This window comes from Exophiala xenobiotica (genome assembly GCF_000835505.1).
Source record: "Exophiala xenobiotica strain CBS 118157 unplaced genomic scaffold supercont1.5, whole genome shotgun sequence".
NCBI lineage: Eukaryota > Fungi > Ascomycota > Eurotiomycetes > Chaetothyriales > Herpotrichiellaceae > Exophiala > Exophiala xenobiotica.
The window spans coordinates 1,846,346-1,873,229 of NW_013562490.1; the positions used below are offsets into that span (position 1 = coordinate 1,846,346).

Below are 26,884 nucleotides of genomic sequence, written 5' to 3' on the forward strand. Positions count from 1 at the left end.
GTAGAGGGGCCTTGGCTGCTAGGCTTTCGGTACGGCCAGCGTGTTAAGAATAGAGGGAGAGCGACCTGTGCTTTTCTGCGGCTGGTGCTGGCCATAATCGTCGTGCGCCGACCGAAAACGCGACTGTGATTATTTGTGCCACTGATCGATATAATCTCACGCTTGCAGGAACTTGACAGCATTCGACAAACACACTTGTGCCCCACGCAATTTCTCCCTTTCTTCTGTCCTCCTTTCTTATACAGACTTTCCCTCTCCTTGAGCACCAGAATTCCTCACTGCTCCTCTTCTCGCTGACCATCCGAACCGACACTTCCAACTCTCCATAAATAGCTTCCACGATGGCGCAAATACGAGGAACCGCAGGCTACAACTTGGGTCTGAACAACCAATTCAGCTCTCAACGGAGTACTGAAGCCACGAGCGACCCAAGTCCTCTGGACCAGATCCGAGAACAGACCAGCAAGATTGAAGACTGGCTGAACACCATGGGTGAACCCTTGAGACCGTAAGTACTATAGTCTTCCACTCAGAGCACATCACGCAAAGACATTCGAGCATAAGAGCTGACTGGTCGGACTCTCGCAGATATCTTCCTGCTATTGGACGATTTCTCATTGTTGTCACCTTCATCGAAGATGCTATAAGGATCATTACCCAATGGAATGATCAGCTTACCTACCTACGGGATTTCAGACACAGTGAGTGAGAGTTAAAAGAGAAGCGCTGAGCCATAGTCTGACACGCTGTCCAGTCCCCTGGGGCCTCACACACCTCTTCCTGATCTTCAATGTCATCACCATGTCCGTCTGTTCAGTGTTGGTCATCATGCGCCGCTACGGAGAGTACGCAGTCGGCGGTCTGCTGTCGGTCGTGGTTGTTCAAGCACTCGGATACGGCCTTATTTTCGATCTGAACTTCTTCCTCCGGAACCTGTCCGTCATTGGTGGCCTGCTCATGGTGCTCGGAGACAGCTTTGTCAAGAAGACCAGAGTATTTGCTGGACTGCCCTCGATCGATGAAAAGGACAAGAAGATGTACATTCAGCTCGGAGGACGAGTCCTTCTGATCTTCCTCTTCATCGGCTTCGTCTTTGCAGGTGAATGGAGCTTCTGGAGAGTGCTGGTCAGCATGGTTGGGTTCGTGGCTTGTGTCATGGTCGTCGTCGGTTTCAAGGCCAAGCTCAGTGCCATCATCCTGGTCGTGCTCCTCAGTATCTTCAACGTGCTTGTCAACAACTTCTGGACGGTAAGCAAACACGCAAAGCTGTCTCGTCTCTGCGCTAGTGCTAACTCGAGATACAGCTCCATCACAACCATCCCCACAAGGACTTTGCCAAATACGATTTCTTCCAGATTCTGTCGATCATGGGCGGCCTCCTGCTATTGGTGAACATGGGACCGGGCCAATTGAGCGTGGATGAGAAAAAGAAGGTCTATTGAAACAACCGACATAGGGAAGGGCAGAAAATTCCTACTCGCGAGCACATAATGATGCGTACGAGATCATGCAGAATATGAGCAGAAAGGGGCGTCTAAGCGGGGAATCTGGGATCGATGGTGTACCTACGAAGGGCCAGAGAGTCCAGCCCAAAAAGCTTGTGGCATTTACAGCATACTGAGCGTTTATGGGGATTGAGCGCCTTCTGGGAGACTGTCTTCCACAATCCTTGCATTTTTGGTGTACGAACAGTCTGAGAGGGGGAGATATAGACAAAACCAGAATGACCGTGATTTACCTCCTTTGGGAACCGAGTATAGAGAATGTCATTGTCCAACCACCGTGGCGATCGATCTGAAGCTGCCAAGGAGATTGGTATGAACGAAAAGCAGAGATCGGAGTCGCCCGATGGTACTGTACTATGTATAGGTAGGCATTCACTGCATTTCATTTGGTAATTCGTCCAAGGGATCAACCACGCTCCACAAATGATTCCGTAACACATTTCAACTTCAATGGTGGCCTTTGTCTGACTTTCACTGGAGCAGTATTTACTTCTGTGAAAGCACTGCTTTTTCAATCCAGTTTTGAGGTAGTTTCATATGTTGGGGTCCCACGTTCGAGATCGACTTATCGCGGACAATTACTGTCAAACTCATAGTAGTGTCTCGATCAATACTAAGTAGTACTACGCGCTCGGTCACACGCGGGACGACCACGATCATGGCCCCCAAAAACCGCATCATCATAGACACAGACCCCGGCGTCGACGATGTCCTGGCTATATTGTTGGCCTTCGGCTGCAAGGCGGAAGAGCTGGAAGTCATGCTCATCTCACTCACCTTCGGCAACGTCGACGTCCGAAGCTGTCTCCGCAACGTGGTCGCCATATTCCACATCCTGGAAAAGGAATTGAAATGGCGAGAGGAACACGGCAAGTCACCAGGCTTCGAAGGCATCACCAAATACAAGCCTCTCGTGGCCATCGGCGCAGACGAGCCACTCCAAGACTCGATCGAGTCTGCCGACTACTTCCACGGCATCGACGGCCTAGCCGGCACACACACTACGCACCCACACTTCTCTCCCGAAGAGGACTGGAAGAATTTGTTCGAAGAGCCGCCGCCAGACGACGATCTCACCAAAAAAGCCAAAGCCGAGACGAACATCCAGGAAGAGCCCATCAAATCGTTCACCCCGAGCCTCGTGCCCGCGCACAAGGAGATTCTTCGCTTACTACGAGAGAACCCGCCCGACACGATCACGCTCATTGCCATCGGCCCACTGACGAACTTCGCCCTCGCAGCGGCCGAGGATCCGGAGACATTCTTGCGATGTAAAGAGGTCGTCACCATGGGCGGCACGGTCGATGGGATCGGCAATGTCACACCCGTAGCCGAATTCAATGTCTACGCGGACCCGTACGCCGCTGCGCGCGTCTATGCATTGACTTCGCCGATCCCGAGCTCGACGATGCCGATACCAATGGAAGGGGAGCGCAGCATGCATATGCCCACATACCCGCCACGGTTGTCCAAGCAGCTCAGACTCACGCTCATGAGCCTGGATATCACAGAACTCCACATGCTCAGCCGAGGCGTGTTCAATGCTCATGCGTCGAGCTTGGCAGCCCGAGGAAGTCCGCTGGCCGAGTGGATGACAGCGTTCATGACGCCGATGCTGGATAAAATGGAGCGACTGCACACCGGGCACGAAGGAGAGGGCGCGGCGCTGGCCTTGCATGATCCGCTTTGCGTGTGGTATGTGCTCACGCAGGATGACAAGCAGTGGAAGGCGAGTGAGCGGAGTCCCGAGGATGTTAGGATTGAAACGGCTGGGCAGTGGACTAGGGGGATGACGGTGGGCGATAAACGGCCACGGAAGCGGAGGAACAGTGATGGCGAAGTGCCACATGATAGGGGGAATTGGCTGGGCAATCGCTCGGGGAACAGAGTGTATCGGATGTTGGAGAGTCCCGGACGCGATGTTGCTGCGAGACATTTGCTTGATGTCATCTTTGGGCCGAAAGAATAGCATAGCATAGCATAGCAAGCTGTCGAAGGATCGGAGCATGAGACAGGGACACAAACGAATGAGCCATGTGTGCAGGTATCAACTATGCGTTGCTGGAGCTTCTGCCTGAACGAGTAGAATGGCGTATCAATTTGAGATAAGACTCAACGTCTTGGAAGGAGTGGAGTTTCCAGCGCTTTATCGTCCTTTCATCCTTTGACTTGTGCTGGATATTGTACACGGCAAACACGGTGGGCCCCGCCTCTGTTGCTATTTTCGCAGGATAGGCCGGGCCTGCGCTTCTCACCTTCTTGTTGTCTCCAGGCAGCCGTTATATGAGTCTTGCGTTGCCAGCGTTGGTCATGTATAACACGTGCTCATGCTGGTCTATTCCGTCTTGCTGTCAGAGGCAGCCCTTGTTCAGACCTTTGCTTCCAGGCCCACACCGAACTGTTTCTCCATATCCGCTAGGGCACCATGCATCTCATACCCTTTCGCACTCATACCCACCTCCCAATCCAGGCCCGGATCTCCCTTTGCCATAGCGGCTTGGTACTTCTCTCTACGGCCCGCGCGCTCCAGATACGCCAAGATATTCGGGTAGCCGCGCAAATCGAACCGAACAAACGTCCTCATCGTCGTCAGACAAAATACGCTCATAATGTCCGCGGCCGTGAATTCGTCGCCGGCCAGCCACGCACGGGTTTTGGCCAGTCGTGTTTCCAGGGCCGCCAGGCTCTTCGCGGTCCTAGCTTCGGCCATGCCTTGTACAGGGCTGTCCAGTTTTGGGTTCGCCATGCGGAGGAACATTCTCGGCGTGATGGAAGGCAACAGGCTGCTGTTCGCGAAGTGAAACCAGAAGAGGTAATCGGGATAGTTGGGGTGGGCGGGGGTCAAAGAGAAGCGACCCTGACCGTGCATGCTGATGATGTATTCTACTATTGCGCCGGATTCGGTCATGCTGAAGGTCTGCCCAGTGACGGGGTTCGTGTCGGCCATGACGGGTGCAGTGCGCATGGGAGTTAGAGAGGCGAGATCTTCAGGCGCGAGGAGAGGGGCACGGTCGTAGCATTTGAGGTCGAAGGGGATGTCGAGTTCTTCGCACAGCCAGATGATGCGTTCGGATTGGGACACGCGGAGGTGGTGAATGGTCAGTGTCATCGTGGTGGGTGTGGTTGTCGGTGACGCGGAAGAGCTGTAAGAGACTCGAGAGACTGGTGGGAGAAGTTGAGCTACTTGCAGATGGCTGTGGTGGATGATACCGGTAGACAGAATCAGGGCAAGGTGATTGACTTGCCGTGCTTGCCTTTTATAATGGACTTACCTTTTGATCGACGGCGACAATATCGAATCGTCCATCATGTCGATCGGACATATTAAATCCGTGCCAGTTCGGACTGTTGCGACTAGAAGAGTAAGGTGTCAATGAGTCAGAATGCGACGTCACCGAAGCGGGACAATCCTGAAACACATACCGTGGTACTTATCCCTGGGACTTTAGAATCCAGAGATGGAAGTGTCTGGAGAGATATCGAGCCGGGAGTTCTCCAGCTTCCGTACTCGTATCATATGGTGTAGGAGGAATTTGGTACCTAGGTATATTTTCGGGGAGGCTGGAAATCCTCCCCGAGATAAGATTCAGATGACTTGGCCGGTTTGGACACAGCAGGTCCACAGTTAACAGTGACTCCGCTGAAAAGACATGTTGCAGCCTGTATTAACGAGATCGCATTGACTCTTGTTGGACAAGTAGAAGGGCATTTGAAAAGCCACTTAAGTTTGACTATCAGCAGCTCACACAGATTCATCCGCCAGCGCGCTCGTCAACTTGTCACCACTTTCGACCTCCCTGTCCTTCCAATGACCCACTTTGCTGGTCAAGGTGAGAACATACATGATGATCTGCGTCCTCGCGGCGTCCACTTTCGTCCCCCAGGCATCTTCACTCATGCCTGGCTCACGCAGTGCATCCAGCGCCTCGTTGTACACTCTCCACGCCGCATACCGTCTCGGACCCGCGGGGTACGACTTACTCTCCTCCTCGTCCTGCGCGAGCCTCTTGACGTGCCAGCCCTTGAAATCGTCACAAATCGCGATCTTCGCCTCCCTCTCATCCTGCCCGTCCTTCAAGCCGTACTCGTCCCAGGGCTCGTGGCCGTTGGCGAACTTGATCCACCGTTTCGCTGTCTCACACGCCTGTTTAGCGAGCCAGTTATCCCGATGTTTCGGATATCTGTCCATCAGCGTGAGGAAGATGAACAGTATTTCAAGGAAGTGGTGCCCCGTGACGAAATTATGCTGAGACCCAAAGAACGGGTTTGACAGACCGAATGCGTAACGATAGATTTTGCGTTTCTTGTCGCGCCCGAGGTCGGCAGCCAGTCTGTGGTACCAGCTTGAGAACATGATATCGCCTACGAAGTAGGTCAGACTGTGATAGAAGAGATTGTGGTCGGCCGTCGCAGCTGCATCGGCAGACGTGGGCATGTCGTATGCTTCTAGTATCTTAGTGGCGTGTGGTTCGGGGAGCGCGGACTTGACAACAGCCACGAAGTCTGGCGCCTTCGCGGGACGGAGGTAGTCGGCAAAGACGTGACCTTCCCAGAAGTCGTCGCCGATGATAAGGTCCTCCAGCCATTCGCAGGATCGGATCAAGGCTGTCTGGCTGGTGTATGTGGCAGGTCCGCGTGGGAAAAGTGGCTTAGGGATCCTCAGACCTGGGATGTCGTCAACAAGGAGAAATATGTGGGCGCCGGGGTACTTTATTAGGGCTTCTGCTGGGATTTGTCGGATTTGCTCTAGCCTTTCGCTGGCGGTCGAGCCAGTGATGTTGAACGTTTTAAGGAGGCCTTGATATTCCATCTCCTTCTGCTCGAACGGCATGTGGCCGAGGATGGTGCCGGACTGGATGATTGCGCGATTGAAGAGTCTCTCCCTTGACCCGGCAATGTGGTAGACCAAGAAGATGCCTCCGGCTGACTCGCCAAAGGCTGTAATGTTCGAGGGGTCTCCGCCAAAGCGACCGATAAATTTGTGGATCCATTCGAATGCGGCGCGCTGGTCTTGAATGAAGTAATTGAACGGCCCATGCGGAGACGCATTGGCATCAGACTTGTACTCCTCCAGCATGTCGTTACAGATCAGACCGCCGAACCAGTTGAGACGGTAGCCGATGTTGACGGTGATGACAGGCATGGAAATTGAGGACGCATATGCTGCCAGCGGCGCGTTCGAATGGAGGCCATCGACGTTTCCAATGCCTTCTTGTGCTCCACCGCCAAAGACATACATCATTACTGGAAGTGCCTTCGGGTTTTTGCCCTCGGAGATGTCGAGAAGGTGCTGTTGCGGCACGGAAATGGTCAGATTGAGACAAGTGAACTCGTCGAAGGCAATGCCTTGGTCATCAGGCAGCGGACCACCGTAAGAGTCGAACCAGGTAGGACCCATGCCGCCAAGTTGAGGGCAGGCCGCTCCAAATTGTGTGAAGTCCAGATGCGGTCGGCCATCAAATTCAGAGGGGATGTCTGTCAATGGTTTGCACGGGGCGAATCGCTTCGGGACCAGTGCATATGGAATCGAGCGAAATTGGACTGTTGTTGTTGTTGTCGACGATGATGACGGCTTTTCAAGATAACGGAAGTTGATGGAACGCCCTGTAAGGTCTCCAAGTTGGGCATGATTATGAGTATAAGTTGGACCATTATATAGTAACCTGTTTGACGTGACGGAGGCACTCGTGGTCGACATTGCGACAAAGTAACGTCGGATCTGGACGCTTTGGAGATCTTAGAAGCAGTGTTGAAGCTGTTTCTGAAATAACATGTCCTCTTGGAGCAGTATGACCTGGAGAGAGATCCTCAGTCCTGAGGCCTGGAGCCTTACCGTGTATAGGTAGGTGAGTAAGTAGCCTAAGGCTGCCCTGATCAGGCCTTCAGCTTGCTGATGCTTTTTGTACGGGCGTTGTCCACACGCCTGAATCTCAGAAGGCGGATTGCAAGGCCCGATGTGCAAGAGTAAGGGTCAATGACTTCCATCCGGCCAAGCCAAATCGGCCAAACAAGATTCTGTGCCTCGGTGACGGTCGATAGAACGGGGGAAAAGCTGCGCGCGAGGATGCATTTCGTACTTCGTATTTCAATGGCCGGGGTAGCACCGTCGGGAGGTTGTTCTTCCGTTCCTAAAGTAGAAATTGGGCATTGTTGAAGGGATCGAGGATGTTGAAGCCATTGAGCACGCAACAAAATGGGTGAATACAGGGCGTAATTCTTGTTTAGATATGAGAACAATGGTGTGTAGCAAGCCATCTGGTGCATGCCATCTGCTTACTTGAGCTTGAGGAAGTAACCGAATCGCAATAGTCTTAGGAGATGCCAAATACAGACAGTAGATGTAGCTCCTTGCGAGGCTGAATGTGTCCTCAGAAGGGTCTGCTCATGGCTCCATCGGCACTTTCCCGCCTTGAGGTTACTCCCATCAGCACGACTGTCTTGAAGCAGCATTGGATCCTTGGGTGCGCCATGTACTTGCTCGGGACAGGCTTTGTCGACCTCAAGAGATCGCCCTCTGATGCCCTCAAATGAAGTGACTGTACCGTCGGCAAAGCCTGTCCCGAGCAAGTACATGGCGCACCCAGGGGTCCAATGTTGCCGCAAGACACGACGTGTGGTGTGGCGTGGTATATGATGATGTTCCTTTTCCCGTCCGGCCTTGTTCTCTGCTCATCATTCCCAAGGCATTGTCATGGTCAGACACCATGTATCGTCGACATGTCTCACCTAGTCAGTGAATTTCAATCCAACAATCATCGCCATCGCGATCAACCTTTGTGATCGCTACAGCGACAAGGCAGAGTGAGAAACACAAGGGATCGCCGCGGGAACGGGCAGTGTCGTGCGGAGCGGACATATCTTCATACAACATCTCTGTTCACAGTACCTCACGCTTCTCTCACACCACATCAGACTCAATCTCTGTCTCTCTCTCTTTACCTGCGGAACCATCCAAAACCTTCCACAATATTCAATTGTCACCATGGTACGCGTCAGATCCAAGCCAAACGGAGTCTCAAAGAAGCCTGCTCGGCGTTCTAGGCGCAAAACACCCCTCACAACAACCCAGAGACTGAACCGACCATTGCAGGCCCGCCGTCCAGCCGACAAACCACAAGAGAAGGTGCCAGAAGACGAGCGCAATGCGATGTTTGACTCACTGCGATATTTCACCAAGGAGAATCCTGATATGGACAAGTATGACGAATTCCTTCTTTTGTTTCAGACCAGACAGCCAGGGCTTTATCGGAAACACATGAATGGCGAAGAGTACGGACCAAAAGACCTGAACGATGATGTGGTGCGTGGCATCAACGCCATCATTTATCAACGTGACACGGCCAAACACGTTGATATCCATGTCCCACAGCAAGAGGTCACCGGGCAAATGAAGGAGTTCAACGACAAGTACATCGCGAGATTGCCGCCGATGAGATGGAACGAACTGCAAGACATCCTCCTGACAGTGGCTCCAAGATTGCGATTGTTAGACAAAGAGACGGCTCAAAATGTCTCGCCTAGCAGCCTCCCCGACAACGTCAATTTCATGATCAACAAGTACCTGAGAAAACACCTCTCCGATGATGTCAAGGAGGAGATCCGACGTGAAGAAGAGGGTGATAGGGATGGAGAGGAGGGCGGCCTTGACAGTGTGGAGGGTGGTGATGATGCTGGAGACGAGATGGACGTCGATGGCTAGAGGTCTGCAAGGCGGGCGATAGGGTTGGAGATCTTCTGGCTGATAAGGAAGACAGGATGTTGATGGATTGAATTGGACAGGATTTGTGCAGGACAAGTCTGACACGAAGATGAGCAATTGCGGTGATGACGAGGCTGTCGTTGAACAGTCCGTGAGGTCAAAAAGGTGATCACGTGAGACCGTTTCGCTTGTAATTTTTCCCGGCGAATCATCAAAAGACATTTCATACAGCACTGAGCACAGGCACCATAGACACCTAGCAGGCACTAATGAACTAGTGCAGGCGCATGAGGTGCCTGGGTGGGCGCAAGACTAGCACTATCCTCTAGGCGAGCTAGGGCTCACTAACGTTAGGCTATGCAAGCAAATCAAATCTCGGCTTGTGCCCCTGTCGCTCAATTGTCCGTTCGAGGCCGCATCTTCCCCCAATATGACCCCCCAAGTCAGCGGCTGGTGCTTAATAAATGAGCCTCCTGTCGCTTATTTGGGTGCTTCGCGAACCCCCGGAACGTACCCGATTGAAAAATTTTGACGTTGACATCCCTTTATTGATTTTTCTTGCAGGAAGTCTGAAGTCTTGTCATTCCGCCGCCGCCGCGTGGAGCAGATTGGAAACTTCTATTCCAGACACGTCGAAACGTATAATGGCACGAGCGACGATTCTTCCCTTTTCCCAATCTTCACTATCGTCTTCCATGATATCTCCGTTATCGCGTCGAACCACTCGATCCATATCCGTCGAGGCCGTACTGTCGCTGTCTCCTGCTCTGAGTCTCGGTGTTTCCCCCGCACGTCGCCTGCGTCGGCCACTACATCGTTCCGTCATCCCAAAGCTTTCAACATCCCCCTCCCCCACAGTCGTCAACCTGGCTCCCTCACGCTCATCAACCACTTCTCCTGCGACTCGGTTGAGCTTGATCTCTCGACATCTTGAGGATCATCACCAGACTTCCTACCCTCCCATCAACACTCCCTATAGCGTTGAGCGAGATTCTCTACCTGCCTCGACAGACGACCTGCCATACACCCCACCTCCTCCACCATCAGCTACAGCAGTCCAAAAGCGACAGTTCTCGACGTCAGCATCTGCCAGAATGTCGATTCAACCTGCTCACCCTTCTCTCCTGATCCCAGGACCCATCGAAATCTCCGATGAAGTCGCCCAGTCAATGGGACATTATGCGCAGTCCCATGTCGGACAGCCCTTCGTCAATGTCTTTGGCGAGACTTTGACCCTGCTGCGCGATGTCTTCCAGACGAAGAACCCCAATTCGCAGCCTTTCGTGCTTGCAGGAAGTGGAACTCTGGGCTGGGATCTTGTGGCTGCCAACCTCGTCGAGCCAGGTGAAGATGTATTGGTGCTCCACAGTGGCTACTTCGCCGACTCATTTGCGGACTGCCTGTCTACCTACGGCGCAAAGCCTACGCAATTGAAAGCTCCAATCGGCGACAGACCACAGCTCCCCGAGATCGAGGCCGCTTTGAAAGAGAAGAAATACAAGGCTGTCACGGTCACGCATGTCGACACTTCCACCGGTGTCCTATCGCACATTCAACCTCTGGCCGATCTCCTCCGACGGGTTTCTCCCGACACCCTCCTCATCGTTGACGGAGTTTGCTCAGTTGGTGGAGAAGAACTTCACTTCGACAGCATGTCGATTGACGTTGCTCTGACCGCCTCGCAAAAAGCCATTGGCTGCCCACCGGGTCTCTCCATCGTGATGGTGTCGGAAAAGGCCATGAACGTGTTCAAGTCCAGGAAGTCACCTCCAGGCAGCTACTACGCTAGCTTCAAGAACTGGCTCCCGATCATGCAGAACTACGAAGCAAGGAAACCCTCGTACTTCGCCACTCCTCCAACTCAATTGGTGCAAGCCCTCAACACGGCCTTGAAGCAGCTCCTTTCGCAACCCATCGCGGCTCGCTTCGCCCAACATCACAAGATCAGTCAATACGTCAAGTCCGAGATCACCAAGATGGGCCTGAAGCAATTGCCCACCGACCCTGCCAACGCCGCGAATACGATGACGGCAATTTATTTACCCGAAGGCCTGACTCCGCCCGAGATTCTCCCCAAGCTGATGGCTCAAGGAGTCGTGTTCGCCGGTGGTCTGCACCGGGAGATTGCGGCGAAGTATATTCGTTTTGGCCACATGGGTGTGACGGCCATGGATGAGTCGAGAGGAGAGATTGACAAGGCCCTGAAGGCATTGAAGGCCGGGCTGGCAGAGGTGCAGAAGGCCAAGAACTAGGGTGTTTCGTTTCTCGTTGGCGGAAAATCGATATGTACTGTGCAGCTCGACATCCTGGGGAAGTGTGGAGTGGGCTTGCAGATATCGGGAGAAGCAGGAGGTAGCCCTGCAGAGACTAGTACATCTGCGCATATGACTGGATTCCATTGCTACAAGGGGGCTTTCGGGGCCTGAAAAGTTGGTGTGTTGATGTTCGAGCATAGACGGACTAGGTCATACATGCGGGGTTCGTCGATGCACCCGGACGGATAAAGAGTGAGAGCACATAAAAGAAATCTTTGTCTTCGGGTAGACAAAATGATGATATTTCGCTAGACGAGTGTTTTCCCGGGACCTTATCCTTTACGAGACAGCCAATACGTCCAGTCTTTAGGGCAAAGATATAATGCCAGGCTATTTCATTCCATCCCAATCGTACAAGGGTTCGCAGGCCTATGACAACACATGAGACAAGATGAGCTTTGCCCTAGTCTGGCCTGCGGGTTTGACCATCACATGGCGTCATGCGTCCCGCGTCCGGCGTCAAGCGTCAACATGAGCGACAGATATTCTGGAAGCATCACGACTCATCCTCCGTAGTAGTAAACCTGCTCTTTGCCCGGATCTTCTTGCCATACTTGAAAAAGAGGAATCTGTCGAGAAAGGTAAGTACGCGGCCACAGGGCACAGGGCACATTGTCAGCAATGCTGATGATAACGTCGACGACTTACGGCATTGGTAAGCAAGCGAGAGCCAGGAAGGCCAGAAGGGAAGACGCCCATTGGAAGCCTAGGTTTTCGTACACTTCACGTTCACGCTGTTAGCCAAACTGACAGACACACGTCCTCGTTGGGAAGAAGTGACACTTACTTTGAGTTCCGAACAGTGGGAATGCTGCAGCGAAGATGAGGCGGACGAGCACGTTTGCTGCGACTGCGCTGGCTGCATAGTTGGCGTACTATTTCCCACGTTAGGCCCCGTGATCATAAATGTCGTGCGCGGGCTTGGGGAGACTTACAGCATCGACGAGGAATGTCAGAACGCCAGTGAAGGCAAGGAAGACACTAGATAGGGGCCGAGTCAGAGAGTTTCTTTTTCTGCGCCGGGAAGTGTGATACTTACCCTGTCCCAAAAACGCCACTCCCAATAATTGGTACGACCCAGTGGACGCTCGAATACGTGGTCCAGCCGAACCAGAAGAGGCCGATAGGAACTAAGAATGCGCCTGGCATAGCAGGTGGTAGTCGAAACTCTGGTGGGGGCTTGACACCCTTTTGACCCGTCTCTTCCTCGTACTTGGCGACCAGGCGGGCGTGGTTCTTGTGCCAGAATGGGTTTGTCAGGACGCCCACGATCATGCCGACTCCCAGACCGCAGAAGGAGAGGCCGACTTGGTAAAGTTGAAAGCCGTGGTTGGCTTGGAAGACGAGCGGAAAGGCGCCGAAGAAGAGGTAGACGATGCCCAGCAGGATTGCCGAGTAGAGACAGAGTAGCAGACACATCGGCTCGAGGATGAGGAGTTTACACGGTGTCACGCACGAATGGAGCACGGTGTGCAGTACGGAAGCGTCATTCTTTTCGATGGGAGCCCACCATCGCTCGTTGCCGGATTCCTTCCGTTTGCTTGCAGCTTTTCGCTTGAGCAGGACCTTTGGGTAGGTTTCGGGCACGACCAGGATTACGGCTGCAGTCAAACAACCCGACCAGATGAGTAGAGTGTAGAAGGTCCATCGCCTGAAGGAGGTTAGCAGTCGGATTTTGAAGGTCAAAGGAACCAGGGGATGAGGGAATGTACCAGTATGCAAATTGATTGATGAAGCCACCTATGATCGGCCCCGCCGCAGGACCCAGGAACGGCGCTGCACTGAATATCATCATAGGAAAGGCGATCTGGCTCGGTTCGAACATGTCCACGATCGAACCGGCTGCGACGGCGAGGAAAGCACTGCCTGCAAAGCCGTCGAAGAACCGGCCAACAATCATGGTCGCCATCCCCTGAGCAACCGCTTCGGGAATCAGCCAGATTGTGAACATGACCATCGAGAGGACATAAATTGGTTTGCGGCCATAGAACTGCGAGTCGAGTGTCAGTAGGGGAAATGGTTCGGTTTAAGGTCGTAGTGACAGTACCTCGGAAAGAGGAGCCAGGAACATAGGCCCAAGTGCGAGGCCAATAACGAAGGATGACAAGCCCAAAGTAGCGACTTCTCTTGAGGTGTGAAAGTGGTCGATGAGTTGGTCGTACGTGAGAGTATATATGGATGATGTGCAAGTACTTCGACATGGTCAGCGTCTGAGCTCATAAAGTTGATGCTGCTACTCCTCACACTAGGAAAGAAGAAAACGAGAGAATACTCGTGATCAACCACTTCCGAGCAAAGCTCATGTTACGTGGTGAGAGCGGATCACTCTTTCCATCCCATCGAACCTCATAAGCATCGGTCGGAGTGCGCTTCACGGCGAGAGCATCATTATCTTGGTCGTCCGTATGGTCGACTAAATTGTAGGAAGAATAGCCATCGGTTACCGATGTGCCCGTACGAGTTTTCGCCAGATTCGATCGAGACGCTGTTCGGGCATTGGATGCCGACGTGGTAATTGGCAAGTATGTCCTGTCGGCGGCAGTTTCGGCCTTTTCAAGGTCTGCTACTGACTGAATCCGAGACAACGTGCCGCTGGAGCTTGAGCTTGTCGGCGAGTGAGGACTATGGTGGTCAGGGTTTTCGATGTCGGCCATGTTGGTCCAGTTCTGGGGGAGTTCTGTCATGAATACGATGCACCTTTCTCGCCTGATACGAAGTGGACAACCGAACAAGCTGCCTAGTTGTTTGAGCGCGAAATGATGACAGGAGTTCCTGATACTTGCTGTCGGGTTACATCGTGCTATATCAGTAGGTTTGAAGACTACGATACTTCAAAGTGTCTGCATCGATCATGGTGAGCATTGTAATTGCCTCATGCAGCATACGAGAGGATGTGCCTGATTCGTGGATTGTTACCGCGATTGTACAGGGCGAATCGTGTAAGCGGTTTGTCATCCGGGCTTAATATGCAACGTTCTGGCGAAACCCGGACATCATACGAGTAGCAGATTCAAAGATTCGACTCATCATGTACGTAGAGACGACAATGATGTCACGGTGTGCGGATATTGCGGATAAAGGTATCTGATGCCTGCAGTATGTACGAAGCCTTCCACCGCCATCGTACTATATTCGTAAGCCATCCGATAGATGGTCGAGACGGGTGAATCCGCTGATTTGTGAATAACCGTGTTAACCTTAAGAGGCTTATCTTAGGGACCTAGCTACCTTAATACCTTAAGCACCTTAAGCACCTTAAGGTCATACCCAGACAGGAGTGAGCCTCTAGGCCCCTGGAAGATTCCCTCAAAGTTTGCACTTCCGCAATGAGGCATACATTTTCACTTCTCAACATCCTCCACCGCCGCCACCTCCGCCTCCACTCGCAGCCGTACTCGCAGCCACCGCGGCTATGGCGCCATTCCGTCTTCTCGTCTTCCTCTTCTTCTTGAGACGGTCTTGCTCATGCGCATAGGCTTCCAAAGCTTCCACGTATTTCGGATCGTACTGGCCACGGGGACCTCGTGGTCGAGGCGGTGGTCCCAGATCGCTTTCTCCGCCAAAACACATTATCTGACACTTAATATGCAACAGTGGATCGGCGTCGACTCTTGTCAAATATACTCTGTTGCTCCGCCCCTTGCGCAATGGAGGAAATAGGATTCTTGGTGGAATGTGAATGACTGAAATGATGTTGTTGTTAGATGAATGAACTGCGGAAGGATAATCTGGTAAGGGATTGCTCGCCCAGACAACAACCAAAGCCCCGGGCATATATACAGATACAAATCGAAGATGCTGTCGTCAGCCCCTCGGGGTGGGTCGACAGAGCTGGGAGCACGAGGCTACAAGGCTGAAGATCCTGACATACAATTGGGGGCATCATGGGGGCCGGAGGGGGCTAGCTTTGTGCCTGGCCTGCTGCGCCTCGACGAAAAGACCCGTCATGTTACATGATGTTTGGGAGCCTGACCTCGGCGGAGCCACTGACGACGATGTTACTACGGTCTCAGCGGTGAATCGTGTAATGAAACTCGCTTAACCGGGGTGCAAAACAGCTGCCGCTTGAATCGTCGAAGCAGCAGTTGGGCATCGCATTGAACAGGAGGCCCCCCTGCCACACAAATTGTCCTCGCTGCTGTTTGTCGTCGAATGGCATCCCAGCACCAAATTACACGATTTACCTATGAGACCATAGTACTTCGTTCCCGGGCAGGTGCCCGATAGGCTTCTAGAAAATCGTGCCTTGCGTTCCTTTCCCGAGTCTGCCTGATCAACGGGCACTAGAATCCCATCTCGCGCAAAGGCACGACTAATTGAGATGGGCTGACACGAAGCCTGCGAATACACGACGCCGGGCAGTTAGCTGGATTTGTCCCACGCTCGAGTAATCGACTGTATCGTGCATGAGGTCAGTCTCCTTGCAAGGACATACTTCAGCAAAGATTGGCCCAGAAAATGTCTGCTGAAGCTGAATATCATTGTATGCCCGCTCCAACAAGAAAGTAAAAATATACAGTCTATCTTCTAATCTTCTATCTTCTATCTTCTATTACCATACTGCTCCCAATGCAGTCAGACTTGACACCATTAATGTACAAAGTCTACTGTGTCGATGCACCAATTCTATCACCATAAGTGTGCCATATCCGCAATGATACTCCGCCCAAAAAGCATCAACCCAACAAATGACTCTTCTCGCGGCCATGATTTCCTGCACCAACCTCCGGTCGCTGTTCTCCGGGGCGCACTTCAACCCTGAGCCTTCTTGCTCTGCTTTGTCCGGAGCTTCATCAAAGCGTAGACCAGGGCGTAAGAGCTGATAGTGAAGATGACCACGATAGCCGCATCTTTCCATCCATCGTACTGGTGCTTCAAATTGAGCGTGTACAAATAGTCCGCACCCGTGTTGTACTCACAGACTCGGCAGCCGCCCCGGTCGTCCGGATTCACAAGGTTGGCAAGTTGGCCCGTTCCGGTCTGAAGGTAGTCAGACAAGTACTCCCCACAAGTCACATTGCCAGGGGTGTCGAAATGTGCAAATTCCCGTTCCTTGCAGGTAACCTTGTCGTTCCACACATTAAAGACAAGCAGAGAGCCCATGAGGTAATTGAAAGGATTAAGCCTGTAGGACACACACAAGTTAATAAGGTGGCATGAGTTTTCAAATGGCAAGAAGACTCACCAATAAATCCAATAGCGCCAGAACGCTTGTATTTGAGCGTAGGGTACGAGCGTACCACAGAACGACACAAGTATCCCAATAATGAGAGGATTGACCAGGGAAGCGAAGATCGCGTTGGGTGCGTACGCGGCAATGAACTGCCCAATGCCGGTGTAGAGGAACTCGTAGAACAGCATCACGAAAAAGGTGCCGCCCGCGCTGTCGCTGTTGTTGGGGAAGCCGACAGTGTAGTACCAGCAGACGAAGTACAGGACCGCGCAGGTGACGAGGTATGGGAATTCAGAGACAACCAGTCCTGTGACGAAAGCAACCCAGCTGTACATCTTGGACTTTTTCTCCCTGGTTTCAAATATATCACGGCGTTCAATGAACAGAGGCTGCAACTGATTGATCACTCCGGGAGCCACAAAGATGAAGTTGAAAATGGTGAAGAGCTTGAGCTGCAGGTCGCCGACACCGTCTCCGATCATCCAAAAAGTGAATCCATTGAAAAGAGCGTTCGCTATGTGAAGAGCGAACTTGTTGTTTGTGTAGTCGGTGTTGCGGAAGAGTGCAAGGTTCATACGCCGGGTGACAACCGTAATCTGAGACCACATTGGCATGGCGAACTCGAATCCATCATCGTGCGTACCAGGAGGCTTCGCAGCAGCCTCACTGATGATATCGTCCAGCTCTCTGGTCATTCTTTCGTGTTCCTCGGACTCCAGCCACACCTGCGCCCAGTCACGACCCTGAGACAGAGGGCCGGACACAACATCAATCATGTGCTCTGCTGGGTTTGTGGCGGGAGGACAAGGCGCTCCATAGCGTCCGAAATAGTCTTTTACGACACTTGCGTGGTCGCCGATGTCACCGAAGTAGACGGTCTTTCCACCCTTCGCAAGTAGAAGCAAGGTATCGAACTGGGCAAAGAGTTGAGCTGAAGGTTGATGGATGGTGACCAGCACGGCTTGTCCAACGTCCGCAAGCTTGCGCAGGAAGCGGACCGTATTATAAGCTGATTGGCCATCCAGACCGGACGTTGGCTCATCCAGGAAGATAAGGATACTCGGTTTAGCCACGAGCTCGACACCGATTGTAACCCTCTTCCGTTGCTCGATTGATAGACCGGCGCCGGGAAAGCCAATGAGAGTATGCTCGATGTCGCCGAGCTCTAGAAGGTCAATAATCGTGTCCACGTATCTGAGCTTTTCTTCTTTCGGTGTTTGTCGAGACTGGCGGAGTAGCGCCGAGAATTCCAAAGCTTCTCGAACGGTCGCGTATGGCTCATGCACGTCAAGTTGTTCACAATACCCAGCAGACCTTTGGAATGAGACAGGAAGCGGCCGTCCATCGACAAGTATCGAACCATGAATTGTCCCTTCAGTTTTCCGTTGAGCCAGAACATCAAGCAGGGTCGTCTTGCCTGCACCACTAGCGCCCATCAGAGCGCCTAGCATCCCTGGTTTAACCCATCCTTGAACATCATCAAGAAGTTTGAGGTCGCCGTGGGGAGTTTTGACCACGTAGGACAGATTTTTCCAGGTGAACACGGAGCTGTTCTGTATCAGGGTTTCTGAGCTGTCGCCAGCGGTGGGAGGTTGTTCTTTCAGCGACGAGTCGGAACTGACAACTTGTTTTTCCTTCGTTTGCGATTCGACATCGCCTAGAATATGGCCAGTCTTGTGGACATTTTCTCGGGGCACCAGCATTTTGCTTCCCCTGTCGGAATCGGATTTCCACCTTGTAGTACATACGATGGTGATTGCAACAAAAAGCGCCCACCAGGCCCAGACGATGCCAAAGTTCCGCCAGACATGTGAATGGCTGTAGGACAGTGACTTCAAATAAGCGTCACCTGTCACATATGTCTGGCCTTTGATCGCTCCGCCAACGCCTGTGCAAGATTGATACTGAGCGTCAGTATAGCCAAGGCCCGACGGAACAAGATTCGTGCCAACGCAGGGAATATGACGGTCATGAAGTTCATTGGCCATGATTCCTGAAAATGCGTACGCCAGAGGATCGATCCAAAACAGCCATCTAGACGGAAAATAGTTAGTATATTTCCCACGTGCACACACTGCATGGCTTCTTGAAGGAGGAAAACTCACACGAACCAGGGATGCATATCAGGCTTTGCGATCAAGTATCCTTCATACATGACGACTACCATGATAACAAAGCCGGAAGCCTTAGAGGCACCATCAAAAGTAGTGAAGGCTGCACCAATCGAACGAAAACATGCAGTCATGCACTAAAGACGTTTTTAGTACCTCATGCGGAATGGAGAGCTTGGAAGTCCATACCATCGTGGAGGCGAATATCATGATCCAGAAGGTAAAGAATTGTCCTGCTGAAGCCGCCAAACCGACCATCCAGTAGAGGATCAATGAGAAAGTCGTAATCTGAACCAAGAGTTGCGGGATATCTGCTGCAATCTGTGCGATACAGAAGGCTGCTGGGTGGAAGAATGCGAAAGATTTGTGTTTGGCCAGTACAGGACGCCCCATGAAAGAATCGGTGACTTCAGACATGGCCACCAAACAGTTATAGAGAAGAGCAAAGAATAGCGCACCTCCCTTGAGAAACAGACCGCCGGAGTTGTTGGGAGCATTGTAGAACAGCGAACCAGCAATCAAAGCCTGGATAATGGTGGAGATCTGCTTGATCAAGAAAGTGGCTTTGTCGCCCCATATAATCTGATATTGGCGCAAGACACATGCTCGTACTTGTGTCCCAAATCCAGTTGTCAAGGGACTCGAACGTGTAAGCCGTCTGTCTTTCTCGTTGGTGACAGACTCTTGGAAAGCTTTGGTGTTTGCCTCTGCATCGGATGAACTGGGGAATTCATATTCTGCTGACATTTGTTCATAGATTCGTGATCTTTCGTAGTGTTTCAACAGCTCGTCGGCGCTTCGCGGAATTCTGTCTTCATAGCCAGGTCGAATCTGTCGCTCGGTCGGGACGGTCACACCAGTAAGGAAATCTGCGATATTTGCACCTGGTGGACACCAAAAGCCAAGATCCTCCATGAAAGGTCGTGCTTGCTTCATCGGACCATAGTATATTTGTTTGCCGGCATCAAGCACCAAAACTTTGTCGAACAGACCGTAGATGCCGTTACCAGCTTGATATAGTGTGACAATCGAGCTGAGACCCAGTATGTCCGTCATCGACCGAATAGCCTTGGTGTACTCCAGAGCTGTGCTTGCGTCAAGGCCTCTGGTACTGTTATCCCAGCAAAAGACGGAGGCACGGGTTGCTAAAGTTTCGATTATGGACACTCGTTTTCTTTCCCCTCCAGATACGCCTCGGACGTACTCATTCCCGACCTTTGTATCCTTTGTGTGAGATATGTCCACAGACTCAAGAAGAAAATCTCGTGTCGCTTGTTGATATTCCTCCTGTGACTGGATACCTTTCGGGAGATGGGACGGGACCTTGAGTCGGGTGGCAAAATCAATCGTCTCCCCAACGGTCAAGGTGGGAAAGAACAGCTCGTCCTCAGTGTTCATGACGATCTGGCCCCGATAGCGCTTTGCTTCTTCGTGACCCATAGATCCGTACCACACATCGCCTTCAACCGCAGAGAAGCCCCCGCGTCTGTTCGCCAATGTTTTCAAGAGTGTTGTGCAGCCAGAGCCGGGTCGACCTAGTACTAGAAGCATCTCTCCAGGTTTGACACAGCCGTGGGAACCATGGAGAATAGTTCTAAGAGGGGCCTTGTGGCGGGATTCCTTCAGGATCTGAGGGACGTTGAATTGAGAGAGTGTGTTCTCGTGTATGCTTGCCTCAGCACTGATCACTTTCACTGTAAGGTTGGTCCAGGTAACCCCAAGCTTTCTCTCTTTCGGAAAGGCCTCTAGGCTTCGTTGATGGCTGATTTTCACTTGTTGTGCGAGCTTCCAGTTGTCCGCAAAAGCCTCGCTAGTCCTTGAGGTCCTGCTTTGGTCGATTGCAGTTGTCATGGCATCATCCTCACCACTACCTGACTTTTGACCAGACTCATGAGGAGCATCGGTCTTGTTCAATCGATCCTCACATACATCCATCGTTGGCAGGAGCACACAGGGTTTTCGCATTCTGCTGACAGGCCTGAGGTGGGGGATAGGCCAACGTATTAATACCCGTGACGCTGAGCTCTCGGTGCCGGATGCTGTGCACGGCCGCTACTCGAAGCCGACCGCAACCAGCATTGCATAATATCGACATGATAGCGTGGTAGGTTCCAGCCTGCCAAACCTGTGAAATGCATATGAAACGGAAGACGAGGGAGCCGCTTCTGTTGGGCCAGTCAGAGTCAGTGCTTACTGGAGTCTTCAGACGGGTCACAGATGAATGAGAGATGTCAGGGCCCCACAACGGCGCCGGCTTGTTTGAAGGTGCCGCTGATTAAGCACAAGACAGGCAGTTCAGTCAATCTTCCCAACAAGGGCCGGGACGGCAACCTGTTGTGGTGAGATGGCTTCTTGACACTCAGTAGCAAGGAGGGCTCATGTATATCATATACTTCCGTGACCCACGTGGAGTAGCCCGTCCGCTTGCCGCCTTGATTCGGGTAGACGTTGTTCAGAAGAGGCATCGATGGCGCTTGCAACGGCGGTGTACTGCAGAGTAAGCGCAATATGAACGCATTGCCAAGGCCTCCGTCGGCCAGATCGGCTGACGGAACCCGGAGTCGACATATCCATTCGGCCTTGGCTGTAGCGGAGATATTTTGTTTAGAATAATTGGATTGAGTGGGCAAGGACTGTGATAAGGTGGGTTTGAGAAAACGTCGATGGTGCAAGGTACTGAGAGTGTGTGGTACCTGAGCAGTCGTGGCAGTGAGCACATGCTTAGCGGTAACGTCGGGACATTGGTTTGGCCGTCCCAACCACGTGACCAACTCAAAGATGCTTGATCTTATCACGAATCTCTTCGCGTTCTAGTGGCATTTCTTCTCGTGCGAGTAGAAACCATGGCGTTTTGAAGGCTTCTTACTCGATCTTCAACCACAGAGGTAATATCAGTGTCCCGATTAGTCAAGCTGGCTTCCCTGCATGCCGCCAATCTCAAAAACCTCGTTGGGTGCTTGACTAGGACCTTCATACATCTGCCGGGCCTGGCACGTCGTTTTCAATACCGCTAGGTGGTCAACTTGAAAAGTGCCCATGTCGGAAACCCCACACTATTCGTCCCCCGATACGTCCGTCGTTGGCGAGGGTAGCACGAAGCGGACTCTGCGTGCTTGTGATTCTTGTCACCGAAGAAAGGTTGAACCCCCAATATCGACCCCGAAAATCAAGCAATTACCTTGGTCTCCTGGGTAGATCGTGTAATTTGGCACTATGGCGCCAGTCGAGGATAAACGGCAGCAAGGACAGTTGCGTGGTGAAGAGCCCACTGTGGCTACAGCAATACATCTGGCATCCAACATGTGACCCTCCTGCCACACAAATTGTTCTCGCTGCTGTTTATCCTCGACTGGCGCCATCGTGCCAAATTACACAATCTACCCATGAGACCGTCATGCGATACGATACCTCTGTTCACCTTTGTGGCATCTGCACAGTCTGACAGTCTTAGATCAAATGTGATGGCGTCCGGCCTCAATGTAATTGGTGCAAACACCACGACCTGGACTGTACGTTCAACCGATCACAGGGGGGACGGAAAAGAGAAAGTCGGTCGCGGTTCGAGCCCTCGCTCTATGGTCTCCAAGAAGATCAACATTGACTGGTGGCAGAAAACTGAGAGAGAGCAATCTCGTTGAGCGTTTGGCACGGATCGAAAAGCTTCTGGCCGAGAACCACCCCAAGAAGGAAATCGGTGAGAGACAAAACCTTTGAACAATAGTTTCCCGACTCACCCTCTTCAGACTTGTCGAACGGGAGCAATCACGACCTCGACGTCACGCCAGGCCGCATCGAAGTTGAAGCCAAATGCTCGCCAGAGAATGGAGCCCCAGATTTGGCGACGCTTGGACGAATCTATTGCGCCGGCTATAGACTGGGTGATATCAACCTTTTTCATGGCGTTCCCTTCTTGTCTCGGGACGGCCAGCAATGGATTGGTCTGAAGTCTGCTGAAGACTCTCGCGAAGAGTCTGACAGCCCTCTCTGGCACAATCAGCGACAAGCCTGGCCAGCCCTGCCAACCTTCGTCAATCCGACTCAATGGGACATGGCAGTCCTACCGCCTCGCCAATCTGTCGAAAAGCACTTTCACTATTATCTGAGCTCCTCGTTCTCAGATGCGTTCCCGATTGCGGACAAAGTGCTCTTTCCCCTGATTATCGAGAGAGCATACAGACACGATACTGCTTCGGCTGGTATACTGGCGACCAAAGCGTGTATCTTCTCGTTCATCGCCTTTACATCCACGGCTGGCCACCCAGCCGACCAAGATCTTCCACCTATTGATTTGGAACAATGTATCGCGGCCGCACAGCTGCTGGTACCTGACATATTGAACGCTAGACCCAGCACTGAAGTGGTGGATGCCATGATGATGTTCGTAAGTCTCCCATTCAAGCAGCAGCCCCCTAACTGGGCGAAGCCACTTGGTGCAAGATGGCATGGCTAACATGTTTAGGCCGTGTATCAATTTGGCTGCGGCAACGTTCATGCTGTCGACATCATACTCGCGCTCGTCTCAAGGTTTCTTTTCATGCTGGGGGGGCATCTTTACCCAGGAGCAGAGACAGACAGCCTTCCGTCCCATTCCCTTAGCCTCGAAACCCGGAGGACACTCCATCTCAGGGATGTCTTCTGGATCTGCTACGTTCTGGATAAAGAGATCACTTTCCGTACAGGTCGTCCACCCATCATCAACGACACCGCTTGCGACCTGACTTTCCCGAAATACTACTGGCAACAGATCCAACAGGATTTCCAAGGGGCTCCTCGCTTACCCAGTGACTTGCGTTTGACGCTAATAAAATCGAAGGCCTATGATAAATTGTACTCTCCTAACGCCTTACGAAAAGCTGATGCCGAGATCCTGAAAGACATACGAGAGCTTGATGAGATGCTGGAGAACTGGAGACAGTCGTTGCCACCAAAGCGACGACCAACCCTCTCGTTCTCACAGCAACGAAGTCATGTCCTTGACAAGGACAACTTCGACATGATGACATTCCTGATACGCCTGGAATATCATCATTGTATGACAACGATCCATCAGGCAAGCAGTCGCTGTACAAACTGGGCCGGCAATCACCGGACAGCCGAGGGTCTGGGTTCCAGCCTCGATCTCGCTCTAGAATCCAGCCGGTCCTTGCTCTTATACTTTACCTCTGTCGAGCACTACCTCACCCCTCATATTTTCTGGTAAGTGGAATTTCGAATCGAAGGTCAAGGCAGATGAACTTTCGAGGCTGACAACGGCTGTTTGCTTGTAGGGTGGTGATATTCTATCCGCTTTCAGCAACTTTAAACCTGTTTTGCAACATCATGCTCAATCCTGCTAGTGCGGCCGCCTCCTCTGACCTCAAGATATTGGAAAGGAACATTGTGTTCATGGACGAGCGTAGAGACAGTGACCAGCAACTCTCGGCCCCGCAGTTGTCGCATCTTGCGCGCGTAAGACAGGCAGCAGAAGAAGTCCTAAGGCTGGCACAGAGTGTTGTCCTCCAAAGCCAAACCAGCGGCTAGTGATCCTAGCCATCGGTATTCATCAGATGAAATCAACAAGTCTGCACATGCCTCGCACCTCTGCCGCTACCAACCTGGAGAAGAAGACTCGGCACCTGGCCAAGGTAAAGGAGTTCGGCCATTCGGACGTGTGACAGCTTCTGTGCTGAATCTCGAGATGCACACATCATGGCATTTCCCACACGCACCAATGATGCTCAGCACAAACGCATGCCTTTACGGAAGACCGGCATCGATGTTTGCGAACAACCCGGACGCAACGTGGACTTGCCGGGCTTGTGCAACGCATGAAGATCCGGGCTCTTGCCAGAGCAGTGCAGAGCCTACCACGGTATCATCGCAACCCGGGTTCCTGGCGTCGCTGTGGATGCGATCAGCAGTTGTCGTCGTCTCGCAACTACCATTATGACAGCATCTTTCCCACACAATCATCATGACAGAGCTTGCTCCCCGCAATAAGACCCCGGAATCGCCTAATCCCTTGCCAGAAGGTCCACCCTCGTTGAGCTCAATGGCTCCCCGCACCGGTGACTCTCCGTGAGTGATGCATTGCTGCAAAGATCGTACGATGCTACAGCTGCCGGCCCAACGAAGATAGAAGTTTCTCAAGCACAATATCAATCAAAAGCCTGCTCTCGGTTCCAGAGTTTCCACATCGTCGGGCCTACCGGCTACTGCAACAGTAGTATTTGGTCATGCCTCATCCTTTTACCGAGGTGTCACTCGTGCAAGCTGCATAGGACGTCAAGAACGTGCATAGGATTCCCTGTCACCCACCTGGTTGAGGGAAGAAGTTCAAGCTTTTAAAACCCTGGCGTCCGCCCAATACCCAACCCTCGGTACTCAAGCCCCTTTTCTTGTCCATTGCTTGGTCTTTTTTGAGCCGCACGCCTACCGTCGCAGTATACTGTGATACATCCATATTCACGCCCCCGATTTGAAAAGATATCATCTATCGATCTCACCAGCAAAGAGGAAAAGTCCATTTTCAAAAGCCATGGACGAGACGAAAGGCGCCCCATTGGGTCAGTCGACCTCGCGCGACGATGTGCTCCGTCGAGTGCAGACAGCAGAAAGCGTCTTCCTTCCGCGCGAGGTCTTTGAAGCTCTCTACCTGAATCCCGAGCGCAATGTTCCCGGCGATCTAAGGAAGAAGGTATGACAGAATTTTCCCCCTTCGGCCAGTCACTTAACTCCTTTGTACGGCTCAATAACTTTTGCTTTCTGGCTTTAGTTCGGTAACCCAACGCCAGCTTGTCTGATCGGTTTCGTCATGGCTGCGACGCCATACGCAGCCGCCAATATGGGTTGGCGTGGAGCTGGAGGTGCAGGAGGTGCCATCATGTGAGTCCTGCTGCTGCTCGAGCAACACTCTATAACAAGCGTGGAATATCCCTCCCATTTTTCCGTGTGCCATGCTTCGAGAGCTCTTTCGAGGGCTCGCTCGCAGGCACGCTTCCTTCCCCTTTTGCGTACCTTGACTGAGATGGCTGGTATTGAACAGACCAACAATGATCTTCTTCGGCGGTATGCTCCAAATCGTCGGCGCGATCATGGAATGGATCCTGGGCAATACGTTCTCAATGTGCTTGTTTTTCACCTACGGCACGTTCTGGGTCGTTGCCGGCACTCAGTTGGTCCCCTGGTTTGGCGTCGGCCTCCAGTATTCTCCGAGCGGGAGCAATCTCCAAGGCATGACGGAGCCAGGGTATTATGCCACCTTCGGTACGTCCGTCCTGTCCTGTTCTGAGTCGGAAAGGAGTGTTCCCTGAGGTCCCCCTACCCCTTGAAGCCGTAATATAGTCGGTCCAGCTAACTCGTCCCTGTGCTGCCGTTGTTTAGGGTTCTACTATCTTTCCCTCGCAATGGTGACGACAATCTTCACCGTGTGCGCCTTGAGAACCAACATCGTCTTCTTCAGCGCGCTCTTCACGCTGATCTTCGCCTTCGGCTGCGGCACCGGCGCCTTCTGGAACCTGGCCCTCGGCAACGTCCACGCCGGCGAGAGACTGACCGTGGTATGTTTGTTTGCTGGCCTCCCATCCGCGCACCAAATGCTGACTGATTATCATCACAGGCCGCTGGAGCATTCACCTTCGCCCTCACGATGATGATATGGTATGTGCTTGCAGTGCAGCTGCTCGAAGCGGTCGACTTCCCCCTAACTCTCCCTGTCGGCGACCTGTCCACCTATATCAAGGGAAAGAAGGAGAGGGCCATCAACAAGGAACGCATGAATGGAAATGATACTCCCAATTGAGGATGTCGCAATGTTGCACTGGAGAATCCAAGAAATGAATATTTTGTTCAACTGCAGCCCGAGTGCACCGGGCGTCGAGGATTGGTACACGACAGTGAAAATGTCATTGGCTATTTACCCTTGATCCGACAAAATATATGTCCATACGGTAGAAGTAACAATTCTGCGTCAATGTCAAAACTATCAGCTGAAGTTCTGGATCAGTCATGATTTTGGGGTCGCAGAAAAGTGCATACCTACCTGGGAACCTAGGTAGGTACTCGAGCATGCTCCTTAAGGTCCTCGATCCACCAACAACCCA

At 52.3% G+C, this 26,884-nt stretch overlaps 10 protein-coding genes across 11 annotated transcripts; 6 read left to right on the forward strand and 4 right to left on the reverse strand.

Annotated features, from left to right (window-relative positions):
- Positions 1-91: 91 nt before the first annotated feature.
- PV05_08444 (uncharacterized protein) lies at positions 92-1,818 on the forward strand. The gene is made up of 4 exons (XM_013457957.1): positions 92-508; positions 589-701; positions 755-1,248; positions 1,305-1,818. Exons 1-4 carry the CDS (start codon positions 342-344, stop codon positions 1,440-1,442), a joined length of 912 nt encoding a protein of 303 aa, XP_013313411.1. The 5' UTR covers positions 92-341; the 3' UTR covers positions 1,443-1,818.
- Positions 1,819-1,962: 144 nt separating this feature from the next.
- Positions 1,963-3,645, forward strand: PV05_08445 (uncharacterized protein). Its single transcript, XM_013457958.1, has one exon. The coding sequence runs from the start codon at positions 2,164-2,166 to the stop codon at positions 3,472-3,474; it is 1,311 nt and encodes a 436-aa protein (XP_013313412.1). The 5' UTR covers positions 1,963-2,163; the 3' UTR covers positions 3,475-3,645.
- Positions 3,585-4,868, reverse strand: PV05_08446 (uncharacterized protein). Its single transcript, XM_013457959.1, has 2 exons — positions 4,778-4,868; positions 3,585-4,667 (listed from the first exon to the last, which is right to left on the reverse strand). Exon 2 carries the CDS (start codon positions 4,612-4,614, stop codon positions 3,874-3,876), a length of 741 nt encoding a protein of 246 aa, XP_013313413.1. The 5' UTR covers positions 4,615-4,667; positions 4,778-4,868; the 3' UTR covers positions 3,585-3,873.
- Positions 4,869-5,247: 379 nt separating this feature from the next.
- On the reverse strand, positions 5,248-7,203 carry PV05_08447 (uncharacterized protein; the record flags this gene model as incomplete). The annotated part of the gene is made up of 1 exon (XM_013457960.1): positions 5,248-7,203. The coding sequence occupies one exon, from the start codon at positions 7,201-7,203 to the stop codon at positions 5,248-5,250; it is 1,956 nt and encodes a 651-aa protein (XP_013313414.1).
- A 1,284-nt stretch (positions 7,204-8,487) lies between these two features.
- On the forward strand, positions 8,488-9,204 carry PV05_08448 (uncharacterized protein; the record flags this gene model as incomplete). Its single annotated transcript, XM_013457961.1, has 2 exons — positions 8,488-8,490; positions 8,596-9,204. 2 exons carry the CDS (start codon positions 8,488-8,490, stop codon positions 9,202-9,204), a joined length of 612 nt encoding a protein of 203 aa, XP_013313415.1.
- A 503-nt stretch (positions 9,205-9,707) lies between these two features.
- On the forward strand, positions 9,708-11,836 carry PV05_08449 (uncharacterized protein). The gene has a single exon (XM_013457962.1). The coding sequence runs from the start codon at positions 9,849-9,851 to the stop codon at positions 11,454-11,456; it is 1,608 nt and encodes a 535-aa protein (XP_013313416.1). The 5' UTR covers positions 9,708-9,848; the 3' UTR covers positions 11,457-11,836.
- On the reverse strand, positions 11,725-14,586 carry PV05_08450. 2 transcript variants are annotated; one of them, XM_013457964.1, is made up of 8 exons: positions 13,764-14,586; positions 13,567-13,711; positions 13,232-13,509; positions 12,559-13,170; positions 12,455-12,500; positions 12,307-12,394; positions 12,168-12,240; positions 11,725-12,088 (listed from the first exon to the last, which is right to left on the reverse strand). In XM_013457964.1, the coding sequence occupies exons 1-8, from the start codon at positions 14,201-14,203 to the stop codon at positions 12,016-12,018; spliced, it is 1,755 nt and encodes a 584-aa protein (XP_013313418.1). In that variant the 5' UTR covers positions 14,204-14,586; the 3' UTR covers positions 11,725-12,015. The 2 variants fall into 2 exon arrangements, with proteins under 2 accessions (XP_013313418.1, XP_013313417.1); XM_013457963.1 differs by having other exon boundaries at positions 11,725-12,240.
- A 1,386-nt stretch (positions 14,587-15,972) lies between these two features.
- On the reverse strand, positions 15,973-26,798 carry PV05_08451 (uncharacterized protein). Its single transcript, XM_013457965.1, has 4 exons — positions 18,993-26,798; positions 18,798-18,940; positions 16,705-18,726; positions 15,973-16,644 (listed from the first exon to the last, which is right to left on the reverse strand). Exons 1-4 carry the CDS (start codon positions 20,766-20,768, stop codon positions 16,272-16,274), a joined length of 4,314 nt encoding a protein of 1,437 aa, XP_013313419.1. The 5' UTR covers positions 20,769-26,798; the 3' UTR covers positions 15,973-16,271.
- Positions 21,652-24,846, forward strand: PV05_08452 (uncharacterized protein). The gene is made up of 6 exons (XM_013457966.1): positions 21,652-21,941; positions 22,255-22,361; positions 22,415-22,497; positions 22,547-23,184; positions 23,263-23,999; positions 24,071-24,846. Exons 1-6 carry the CDS (start codon positions 21,840-21,842, stop codon positions 24,321-24,323), a joined length of 1,920 nt encoding a protein of 639 aa, XP_013313420.1. The 5' UTR covers positions 21,652-21,839; the 3' UTR covers positions 24,324-24,846.
- PV05_08453 (uncharacterized protein) lies at positions 25,321-26,583 on the forward strand (the record flags this gene model as incomplete). Its single annotated transcript, XM_013457967.1, has 5 exons — positions 25,321-25,479; positions 25,558-25,667; positions 25,828-26,048; positions 26,166-26,341; positions 26,401-26,583. The coding sequence occupies 5 exons, from the start codon at positions 25,321-25,323 to the stop codon at positions 26,581-26,583; spliced, it is 849 nt and encodes a 282-aa protein (XP_013313421.1).
- Positions 26,799-26,884: the final 86 nt, after the last annotated feature.

What these genes read in the sequence shown, in the direction of transcription:
- PV05_08450 (XM_013457964.1), bottom strand. Translation starts at nt 14,203, where the DNA reads ATGACAGAACTCCCCCAGAACTGGACCAACATGGCCGACATCGAAAAC. An exon ending in TCCTGGCTCCTCTTTCCGAG is followed by an intron (nt 13,510 to 13,566) that starts GTACTGTCACTA and finishes CTCGACTCGCAG; the next exon opens with TTCTATGGCCGCAAACCAAT. An exon ending in AGTGGCGTTTTTGGGACAGG is followed by an intron (nt 12,501 to 12,558) that starts GTAAGTATCACA and finishes GCCCCTATCTAG; the next exon opens with TGTCTTCCTTGCCTTCACTG.
- PV05_08444 (XM_013457957.1), top strand. Translation starts at nt 342, where the DNA reads ATGGCGCAAATACGAGGAACCGCAGGCTACAACTTGGGTCTGAACAAC. An exon ending in ATGGGTGAACCCTTGAGACC is followed by an intron (nt 509 to 588) that starts GTAAGTACTATA and finishes GGACTCTCGCAG; the next exon opens with ATATCTTCCTGCTATTGGAC. An exon ending in TTGTCAACAACTTCTGGACG is followed by an intron (nt 1,249 to 1,304) that starts GTAAGCAAACAC and finishes CTCGAGATACAG; the next exon opens with CTCCATCACAACCATCCCCA.
- PV05_08446 (XM_013457959.1), bottom strand. Translation starts at nt 4,614, where the DNA reads ATGACACTGACCATTCACCACCTCCGCGTGTCCCAATCCGAACGCATC.
- PV05_08445 (XM_013457958.1), top strand. Translation starts at nt 2,164, where the DNA reads ATGGCCCCCAAAAACCGCATCATCATAGACACAGACCCCGGCGTCGAC.
- PV05_08449 (XM_013457962.1), top strand. Translation starts at nt 9,849, where the DNA reads ATGGCACGAGCGACGATTCTTCCCTTTTCCCAATCTTCACTATCGTCT.
- PV05_08452 (XM_013457966.1), top strand. Translation starts at nt 21,840, where the DNA reads ATGTCGGAAACCCCACACTATTCGTCCCCCGATACGTCCGTCGTTGGC. An exon ending in AAAAGAGAAAGTCGGTCGCG is followed by an intron (nt 22,362 to 22,414) that starts GTTCGAGCCCTC and finishes GACTGGTGGCAG; the next exon opens with AAAACTGAGAGAGAGCAATC. An exon ending in TGGATGCCATGATGATGTTC is followed by an intron (nt 23,185 to 23,262) that starts GTAAGTCTCCCA and finishes TAACATGTTTAG; the next exon opens with GCCGTGTATCAATTTGGCTG.
- PV05_08451 (XM_013457965.1), bottom strand. Translation starts at nt 20,768, where the DNA reads ATGCGAAAACCCTGTGTGCTCCTGCCAACGATGGATGTATGTGAGGAT. An exon ending in TGATATTCGCCTCCACGATG is followed by an intron (nt 18,941 to 18,992) that starts GTATGGACTTCC and finishes AAACGTCTTTAG; the next exon opens with TGCATGACTGCATGTTTTCG. An exon ending in GATATGCATCCCTGGTTCGT is followed by an intron (nt 18,727 to 18,797) that starts GTGAGTTTTCCT and finishes TTTTCCGTCTAG; the next exon opens with ATGGCTGTTTTGGATCGATC.